This window comes from Nicotiana attenuata, unplaced genomic scaffold (genome assembly GCF_001879085.1).
Source record: "Nicotiana attenuata strain UT unplaced genomic scaffold, NIATTr2, whole genome shotgun sequence".
In the NCBI taxonomy this organism is placed as follows: Eukaryota; Viridiplantae; Streptophyta; class Magnoliopsida; order Solanales; family Solanaceae; genus Nicotiana; species Nicotiana attenuata.
In genome coordinates, this window is record NW_017670366.1 from 714,458 (window position 1) to 725,201 (window position 10,744).

At 35.2% G+C, this 10,744-nt stretch overlaps 1 protein-coding gene across 1 annotated transcript in view; it reads left to right on the plus strand.

The window, feature by feature from the left end:
* Positions 1-5,376: 5,376 nt before the first annotated feature.
* Positions 5,377-10,744, plus strand: part of LOC109238447 (glyceraldehyde-3-phosphate dehydrogenase GAPCP2, chloroplastic-like) — a 5,873-nt gene continuing 505 nt past the window's right edge. Inside the window, exons 1-13 of the mRNA XM_019404920.1 lie at positions 5,377-5,634; positions 6,080-6,177; positions 6,343-6,410; positions 6,496-6,534; positions 6,795-6,895; positions 7,582-7,694; positions 7,784-7,883; positions 7,982-8,128; positions 8,221-8,281; positions 8,365-8,462; positions 8,593-8,735; positions 8,815-8,898; positions 10,619-10,708. Coding sequence (XP_019260465.1) covers positions 5,572-5,634; positions 6,080-6,177; positions 6,343-6,410; positions 6,496-6,534; positions 6,795-6,895; positions 7,582-7,694; positions 7,784-7,883; positions 7,982-8,128; positions 8,221-8,281; positions 8,365-8,462; positions 8,593-8,735; positions 8,815-8,898; positions 10,619-10,708 — 1,205 coding nt within the window. The 5' untranslated portion in view covers positions 5,377-5,571. The remainder of the gene's footprint in view (positions 5,635-6,079; positions 6,178-6,342; positions 6,411-6,495; positions 6,535-6,794; positions 6,896-7,581; positions 7,695-7,783; positions 7,884-7,981; positions 8,129-8,220; positions 8,282-8,364; positions 8,463-8,592; positions 8,736-8,814; positions 8,899-10,618; positions 10,709-10,744) is intronic.

Consider the following 10,744-nt stretch of genomic DNA (forward strand, 5'->3'; position numbering starts at 1 on the left):
GTTGAGATGAGTTGGGTCAAGTTGGGATAAAATTTGGGTCATAGCTTAACCTACCCAACACTTACCATTCTTTAATTAATGTGTATTATTTTCTTATGTATTGTTTAAATATCAAATAATGTTATAAATAGAATTCTATTTATGGTGAATGTCCATATTTAGAGAGATTCTAGGGTTCATTACTTGGTGGCTAAGTCACCGTCTCCCTATAAATAGAGGGTTCTATTCCATTATAATTCATCCCAAATTAATAAGAATTCTCTCTCTCTACTTTTCTCTGCAATATTGTTCTTGTTCTTTTATTATTTTATAACACGTTATCAGCACGAGACTCTAACCAATTGAGTAGAAGCTTTGGGATTGAGCATAATGATTGTCAATTATTCCATAAACTTCCTTCATGATTAAATTCTGGATTTAAGGTAAGTATTTTATCGTATTTTTCTCTTTTATTCTATACTTTGATTTTAAATACAAGCAAAGACAACGAAGTTTGATTATAACTCTAATGGAGTTAGTAAGAAATTATAACCACCCAAAGTGGTGAAATAGTTATCCCTTGCCATGATTGTGGGCAAAGAATTGAAAACTCGTCCCATTGAATTTGCTCCATTCTCATTCCCTTAAGAGAATGTGATAGCAGTATGTGATAAGTCTGAAAGACGACAAAATTATTACCGTGAAGGTATCAATGGATGTGGACGAGGCAATAGATGAAATTATAATCGTCATTATCGTGGTAATGAGAATAATAAGGATTCTCAAAATAAGCCTTCACTCTGTGAAGTTGATGTTTGTCATCGATTTGACATAAGATTTCGTAAAGCACATACAGATGCTTATGGTCCATTCATGATGTGAATGTGATAACATCTTATTTATAAATACATATTCATTCTTGGAAGAATATGAACGTGCTAGTGGTAGTGAATATACCACACTCACCTCTAGAGGGAGGTTTGAGATGATATAAGAAAACAATGTCATTATTATGGCATGAATGGTCATTGATCACGTACCTATTGTACGCCAAAATATTTTGGTAATGTGATTATTAAAGAATAACATTAATGCAAGAAACATATCTTGCATATAATTTTGACCATAACCATAATGGTATAACTTTCTCTTTAAAAGAGATATTCACCATATGGATGTTGATGAATATGTGATAGTACAAAATTAATTGAGAACTCTGCAAGAGCCAATTATACTATTTTGGAGAAACACAATTGATTACCAATAAGGTATTGTGTTATAGTAAGTATCGGAGAAACTTATTCAGTTTCCAAAGTATACGCGAAAGCGGTTGATTATATTGAGACTATAAATAAAGAAAAAATTTAATATCTTCTATTACTACATCTTGTAGCGGGGTAATATGTATGTGAAAAGCTACCCGCTTTATTCTCCAATTTGTACTACATAAACAAAAGAATACCACAATGAAGTGGATATTTATTGATATAAAAACCCATATCATAATAAACTTGGAGTTTATTGATAATTGCACACATCATGGTGTAAACCTGAAGTTTATCAATATTGATAATTTATCCAGTTGGCATACTTGGTTTAGCCATGTTAGTTCATGTATGATGTGCACAAATAATAGAGAATTCACATGGGTAAATATTAAAGAACTAGAAAGTTCTTTACGAATTCTCTTATATTGCTTGTTCTCATTAATTAATAGATCAACTAAAATTGGGATTGAATCCCATGAATGCTGGAAATATCAAAGGTGAATATGGGCCTATTCACCTGCCATGTATACCACATAAGATGCATCTATGAGATGGTTGCATGTGCGATTATTATTAACCCGCAACATGGTGTTTGCGAGGTAACTTGCTCAATAATTTGATTTAGAGCATAATTTCCAGATTTTCTAATTCAAGAAGTTCATCTTGATAAATTGGTTTACATCACAGTTGGTTTAGCAAAATGATTTATTGAGTGCCTCCACTTAATAGCTAAACTATTGCTTATGAGAACAAAGTTATCTATATCAGTTTGATATACGTTATATACGAAAGTATATTATTTTCTCCCCTCACAAGTGGTTCAGGATCAGGAATCAAATAATTCCATCTCATTATTATTGATGTGCGGTGTATATTTTGATTAACACCATAACGCACAAAGATGGGTTCTCAAAGTTGAGGAACCAAGTTAGTTTTTCTAACATGAGGGGGAGACAAGATACAACAGTTGAGAAAAAGTTACATGGAATGAATTATCATTTATACATCTAGATCCTCGAATAAGATAATATGAACTTGAAGTTCATAAAAGGATAATTCAGTTGCAATATATTGCAAAGCATGCCAGACGCATTTGCTGACCCAAAGAAAGTAACTATATTCTCATTGCAAATGCTCCTATTAGAATAAGTCCTAGAAGGACAAAGTCTATAGTACGCTTAAAGCATATAGACAAATCGGTTTCAAATAAACTTCTTGATAAAGAAGATGAGCAAATGATCAAAATGATCATAATAAAGGAGGCAAGTGATCTAGAAGATCACATGACATAACACTTCATAAAATCTCATGAGAGATTCAGGTACCTGAATATATGAATGAAGAGATCTCCATGTTATGTCTTTATGAAAAATAAGGAGGTTGGAACCGATATAAAATAGTTATCGACGACATCTATCATAGCGCTAAGATAGATGAGGATCTTAAGTCTATCGAATATAGACACAAAAATATTGGCCAAATGGAAGAGCCACAATTCAAGTATAATTTGAATTCATATGAAAGACATATAGTTTTGAACATGTAGTTCAAATACTTGAAAGTATAAAGTCAATGGTATGCGCAATCAGTTTTCGATATCTTATATGTCTAGCATGGCATGAAAACTTGATATGCATCTAAAGTCTATTATATGGCTTATATGACTTAAAAATCCTTGAAGGATTTAAATTGCTTAATGCATATAGAATTCATGGTCATGAAGTACTACATCCTCAGTGCAATTTGTGCACAAATGTATCTTGCTATAACTATAGGCAGATAATATGATAGCAAGAGTTTTCACCTCTATATGAAGATATTGAACTGACGATTCTAACAAGATCATATGAAGACAATTCATCTCTATCAAGAATGATGATTTCAAGGTGCAATATATTCATTCAAGCTAATATGGCTGATTTGTTTATCAAATCTCTACCAAAGATCTTTTGAAGATGGTGCACAAGATTGGAATGCAAAGGCTCAAGGATGTGAATTGATGCTCTCATCAGGGGGAGTTAACACGCGTTGTACTCTTTTTTCCTTACAAGGTTTTGTCCCACTGGGTTTTCCTTGCAAGGTTTTTAACGAGGCAACCAAAAGGCGTATCATTAGATATGTGTACTCTTTTTCCTTTTTCTAAATTTTTTTCCCATTGGGTTTTATTTTAGTTAAGGTTTTAACGAGGCACATTATCTGTTGAATAGACATTCAGGGGGAGTGTTATAAATAGAATTATATTTATGGTGAATGTCCATATTTAGAGAGATTCTAGGGTTCATTACTTGGTGGCTAAGCCACCATCTCCCTATAAATAGAGGGTTCTATTCCATTGTAATTCATCCCAAATCAATAAGAATTCTCTCTCTACTTTTCTCTGCAATATTGTTCTTGTTCTTTTATTATTTTATAACAAATAAGACTTTTTTTCTTTTGTTATGGTCATATACAATATATCAAACAAAAAAAAATTATTTTATATGTATATTTTAACAAAGTTACTCGTATATTAATTTGGGATAAAATCAGCAAATTTCACATGTGTCGAAATTGATTGGATCAAAATGAGTTGAATTCAACAAATAGGCGATCAATAACTAGCCCAACCTTGAATTTGGGCTCAAATTACCACCCTCAGGGTCCGCCAAGTTTTACTTGAACCGGCCGTCTAACCCTTCTGGCTGTTTCATAATTCATAGTCATAGAACGGACCGTCACCCCTTCAGGTTTTCCTTACTAATTGGCCACATGTGTAAAGTATTTTTATTTTATCCTCCTAATGTTGTGCTTGTTGAATCTTGTTAATTTCCATTCCCCCAAATTTGAATATACTTGTGCTTTGTTTCACTCCCTCTAATATGAAACATGAGTTTTTATCCCCAGATAACAACGATATATTTGGCCAGACTTCTGAAAGCAACTTATTTTGAGAAGTTTATTTTTTTCAAAATACTTTTTAAAAAAGTACTTTTGATGAGAAACAATTTGTATTTGACTAATTAATTAATTTGAAAAGTACTTTTAAGCAATAATTAATATTCGGCTAGACTTTTAAAAAGTAACTCTAAGTATATTTTTTATTTCTCAACAATCAATTTTGTTTTTATGCAAAAATATTATTTACTTCTAAAAGCTTGGCTCAAAAAGGCAAAAGTGTTGGTCCAATTGAATGAACATGGATGTGGCCCCCAATCAACTCGGAAACGCAGACATGTGTGGGCAAATGGTCAGATAGCGATTCTCAGGAATGTTATATAGAAATTGGTTGGTACTTATTTTATTCTAATTTTGAATTAAAAATCTCAACGTCGAGACAATTCAGAACATTATTGTTTTAAGAATTAAACAGAAAAACTAAAATTTAGAATATACTTAAAATTCCTAAATAGCACCTCTTTCCTTGGTCAAAATAGCATGGTATAGCCAGTTTTCGGACTGGTCATTCAAAAATAGCCAGCGTTTACCAAGTCCATGAAAAATAGCCACTATTTTGCTGCAACAGAGACCGGTCCAGCATAATATACTGGAGTTCGGTGCACCTGTGTATGAACTCCAGCATATTATGCTGCACCGGTATACTTTGCTGGCTCCAGTATAATATATTGGAGACTGGAGCACCGGTGCTCCAAACTCCAGTATATTATGCTGGACCGGTATACTTGCTGGAACTCCAGTATATTATGCTAGAGTTCTAGTGTACTTATGCTGGAACTCCATCATATTATGCTGGAGTTCCAGCATACTTATCCTGGAACTCCAGTATAATACGCGGGAGTTCAAGTATACTTATGCTGGAACTCCGGCATAATATACTGACATAGGTTTTGAATTGTGTTTTTGCTCAGATTTATCTTTACATGAAAAATGGCTAAATTTTAATTACTTTTAAAATTAGACTATTTTTGAACGACCAATTGTAAATTTAAGTATTTTTGAATTTCACTTCACTCCTTTCCTTGTGTCATTTTTACGACATATGTTTATAGGAGTATGTAGATGTTATAGAAGACGACAAAAATCAGATGCGTAGCCCGGCCCGGCCCGGCCCGGCCCATTATGGGGATCCCCGCCCCCCTCCGTTCTGTCAGCTATGACTATGAGCGAGAGAGGTTAGGTCTGTAGTACTGTACAACTGCTTATTCTTAGAATCTCCGCTCCTTCTCATTTTTATATTCCTCTGAAAACTGAAAACATAACCTTCTTCTCCTCTCTCTCTCTCTCTCTAGGGTTTTCTGCATAGTATATATACATATATATACAATAATATATACACAGATATACAGACTCACCAACCTCGGGAGGCTTTTAGCATTTTCCTGAATCAATGGCTTTCTCTTCTCTTCTCAAACCTACCGCCGCTCTTGTTAGACCTTCCCATCGTTCCCAGGTAAAATAATTCAAATCTAACACTGAATATATATGTTGTTATTTGGATCCAAATTTGTGTGTTGTTTCATTTCCGTCAACTCCTGTTTTGTCTTCTGAATTTTACTTCTCTTTCCTGATACGTTTACTTTGTCATCTTACTTTTTCCTTTACAGACTTCCTAATATTATTAAAAAGATCTAAAGCTAAATGTCTGATTCTTGTCTTTGTCAAAACTTTACCGTCGATCTGAAATTTAATAAAAAAGGAACTTTATGCATTTTCTGATGAATTTTGGTTCAGCTGAATTGGGTTTTGTTTTGTTGTTCGTGCAGTTTAAGCTGCTGTATTTGAATTGATTACATTTATATATAAGCTTGCTGTCCGGCACGCCTATTATTTTCCTTGTGGTTTTAATCTAGTTTATGAATAAATGGAAGTTTTTGACTTTGGGTGCATCTGTTCAGGTATCATGTGCAGGTCTTCATCAGAGTGCTAACTCTGTCAAATTACAATCGTCCATCTTGGGAGATGCTGTCTCAGTCATGCAATGTTCGTCCTTACAGTTGAGTGAAAACCGTTCTCTTTCTGTGTCCCTTAGCATCATTTAATTGTGTTACTGTCCTTGACTTCCCTTACTACCTTAAAGAAAAGAAGAAGATAGGAATAATAGTAATTTATAAAATGCGAATATTTTCCTGTAGCTGATGTAAAAAAAGTAAACCTGCAGAAAATCTGGTGCCTGCAGCATTCAACCCGTTAGAGCAACTGCTACTGAGTTACCCCCAACAGTTCCAAGTAAGGCTATTTACACTTTTAGCTTAAGCCTTATGTTGATAAAACCTATTGCTAAGATGATCCAATCTGTTTGGCATTTGCTCAGAGTCCCGGACCAGTGGGAAGACAAGGATTGGTATAAATGGTATGTTGCTCCGTTTTCCTTTTCTTTGGATTATGTATTTCTCAAGGTTCTGGGGTTAAAAACGTTAGCAGGCTTCATTTCTGATGTCTCTCGATTTTCTTTCCCTTTTATAAGTTCATCTAATCATATTTAACCTTCTGTTGCCGCTATTTGGATAATGTGGATGGATGATTGAATTTCTTGTGTGTGTGTGTGTGTTCGTATACAGTTCTCGCAGAACATCACCTTAAATACATGTCTAAAATGTTAAAGCCTTGCAGGTTTTGGACGGATTGGGAGATTGGTATTACGAATTGCAACGTTCAGAGATGATATTGAGGTTGTGGCAGTTAATGACCCATTTATTGACGCAAAGTACATGGTAAGAATATATCCCATGAAGTTGTGGTGTTGATTCTGAATGAAATTGGGATTGGTAAAGTTAAGCTTCGCTGTTATATAAGCTCATCAGAAAGAAATTCTTCATCTCAAAAAAAAAAAAAAAATTACATCCCCATGACTTACCGCTGATGTTATGATGTCAAACTTAAGTATTGGCACCTGAATAGGGGTTGCCAAGTGACTGGGGCTCCTGATATATAATAAGGTTATATTTAAAAAGCACTTTCTTCAAACAAATAGTTTATGCCGTCTCCAAACAATAACTGGTAAAATGTCAAACCTAGCATAAGATCACCGGATTTTTCTTTTTTCTTTTTTTGGCTTTTGTATTTATGTATCACTTCCTCCTCTTGAGGTCTATTTGATGCTTTCATCTTCTGATGGAGCTGAAGCCTTTCATTCCTGCTCAGTATCTCCATTCTCTATCATTCTTTACGTACTTCCACAAGTAGATTTCCAGTCCTCTGGGGTATAGCTGACAAGGGAGGAATAGCCTAGTAATGAAGACACTCTAACTCCAATTTATCACCAAGAGCAAAGGGAAAGGACCAGTATTAAGCTTCTGAGCAGGGGTTTTATTTGATGGAGTTTACCGTATCCAAAAAAAATAAAAACAGAGGAACTTTCTGGGTTAAAGCTGTAACATTTGCTGTTCATTCGTTTTAGGCTTACATGTTCAAGTATGACTCCACTCACGGGGTCTACAACTCATCCATCAGTGTCCTGGATGAGTCTACTTTGGAAATCAATGGGAAGCAGATTAAAGTCAGTAGCAAAAGGTATGACAGTTGAGGGACAAAGTTTAAGAACAATGAAATAAATGAAGTTAGTTTATTGCTATTGCTAATGCAAAGTTCTCTTGATGCAGGGATCCTGCAGATATTCCATGGGGCGATTTAGGTGCAGATTATGTTGTTGAATCTTCTGGTGTCTTCACAACTGTTGAGAAGGCCTCAGCACATAAGAAGGTCGAGAACATGCTATTTTTAGCCTTAAACGCTCTTTCCTTGACCACCTCCTTATTCATGCAGCTCTTCATGTTGATACTTCTTGGTTGATTGTGTAGGGTGGTGCAAAAAAGGTCGTAATCTCAGCTCCATCAGCTGATGCACCTATGTTTGTGGTAGGAGTGAATGAGAGAACTTACAAAACCACCATGGATGTTGTTTCTAATGCTAGCTGTACTACCAATTGCCTTGCCCCCCTTGCCAAGGTTTGGCTTAAGAACTTGCTTAATTGAACAGCCATGCATGATTTGCTTCTCGTCCACTTTTGACAGTCTTTCCCATGCTGTACTCGTTGCAGGTGGTTCATGAGGAGTTTGGCATTGTTGAGGGATTAATGACAACTGTGCATGCAACAACAGGTATGTCTCTTCTTGCTTAACACATGTGTAAACCGTGTTTTTTCATTCTTACTATGTTAAATTTAAATTGACATCGTATTCAGCTACCCAAAAGACTGTTGATGGGCCATCAATGAAGGATTGGCGAGGAGGCCGTGGTGCAGGACAGAACATCATCCCTAGTTCAACTGGTGCTGCGAAGGTATTACATAAGTTCTAGATGTATTATTTTCTCTTTCTGTTTCCCTCTTCTTCTTTCCATTAATGGGTTGGGGGGAGAGGGGCAAGTTTGTGGCTCTGATGGAAGACTAATCTTCCTATTTGAATTATAGGCAGTAGGAAAAGTTCTGCCAGAATTGAATGGGAAGCTCACTGGAATGGCTTTCCGCGTTCCAACACCTAATGTCTCTGTTGTGGACTTGACTTGTCGGCTAGAGAAGAGTGCTTCTTATGATGATGTGAAAGCAGCGATAAAGTATGCCTTCTATATGCTCTATATATCTGCCTCTTGCTTAATGAGGCTACTTTGCCTAATTTGGTGTTTGTTGCTCTAGGTATGCATCAGAGGGTCCACTTAAAGGCATTTTGGGTTACACAGACGAGGATGTTGTCTCAAATGATTTTGTTGGCGATTCCAGGTAGATTTGTGCACTCTTCTCTTTTGATCTCTGACACACTGCTCTTAGGGATCATTCACCTACATGCCTTTTGAGGTTTTACATCTAATGTGCTTCAGAAACTAATAATATCTGACTGCTTCTGGAATTCTGTCTCCTATAGCACCTTTGACCAGATCAATGTAAAACATGTTAAATGGCAGTGGGAAAATTATCCCTCTATTATTTCCCCTGAACAGACCTGCTGCTCAAAGATTTCCAGATTCTTGAACCCAAAAGAAGTGTACAAACAAAAATATATTTTAAAAAAAGAACTGTAGAAACAAATATCACCTGCACGCTGCAGTCCCTTCTTTGAATGTGTATCTGTAAAATTATTCATGATCTGACCCAAGGGTTTGTTCTAGTGGTAAGAGTGTAGTGCGTGAAGTATTGGTTAGGCTCACGTCACGAGTTTGAACCTTACCATAAACAAAATTCGGGTATTTAAGTGGAGAAGGGTAGAAAGGCAGGCACATATTATCCATCGAGTTTCGAACCATGCGCCAGCCAACCCTCGGGAATATCTTGGTTAAAAACCATGATCTTAACATCTCATTCAAAAGCCATAAGGAATTGGTGGTTACCCTGAAACATTACTAGAGGAAAGCAAGAGGTTCCTCTATGTGCGGAGATTATCAACGGAGTTGGATGGGAGTTTGTTCTCTTTTTTTAATTTTTGTGGAAGTGGAAGATTTTTCACTATAATTCAGTGAATTATGTGTCAAAGCATAATGTCTATCTTTTTTTGTTTCTTTTTAAGTAATTTTATATATAGTTATAATCCAGCACAAAGGAGAACTTTTGTCTTCTCAAAAAGTTTTTGTCTTAGATAAGTTACCCAAAAAAAATTAAATTTGGTCTTAGATATGCAAGAGAATAAAGGTTGATATACTCCCCTCTTCTCAGCTACATAAATTTTTCCTGAAAAAGAGGATATGAACAAGTTCATCTGAATAAAGGAGCATGAGCTTCTCGTGCATTTCTATCAGACATTTCTGACCTTAAGCATAAGAGAATAACATCTCAACTTTTTTTTTAAACCTTAAATTTTGCTGAATAAACAACACAAAATTTTAAATATGATGCTAGATTGATTTATTAACAAAAGAAAATTTCCCCCTAAAAAAGTAACGACAACTATCATTAAGTGGTAATATAAACTATAATTATTCGAAGAAAAATGATGGGTGGTAATATAAAATGGGGTCAGGGTGATATTGTGGGGATTATAATACGGAGATTAATTAAATAATAACGGGATTATCTAGTGGAATACTTCTTTTGGTAAATGTTTTGGATTAAGAATAGGATATACGAGGCATAATATAAAACATGTATTTGGATTTGTAACAGATAAATTTGGATAAATTTTATTTTCAATTTAACCTTGGTCTTCTTCTAGGACTTTGGAAGAAGAGCTTGGGAGAGTGATAGTTTTGTCTTTTGGTTGTTTTATCCTTGGATTAGCTATCCCGCGTTGAATCTGGTATAAAAATAATACCAAAATTGTGGTATAATTTATCCCTGAGATAAAATTCTCTACCAAAGAGAGTTACACAATCCCAGATTTTAAGTGAGATGGCAATGACTTGTGTAGGATATAAGTGGACACAACTGCAAATACTATTAACTGTGAATTGTACTATCAATTGCTGATTGAAGTTATGCTGAATTACTAATTAATTGATCTGATGTGTAGGTCGAGCATATTTGATGCTAAAGCTGGTATAGGCCTGAACAACTCATTCATGAAGCTTGTCTCCTGGTATGACAACGAGTGGGGTTACAGGTATGAACTTTTGTCTTTTAACCAACCAAACCCCCC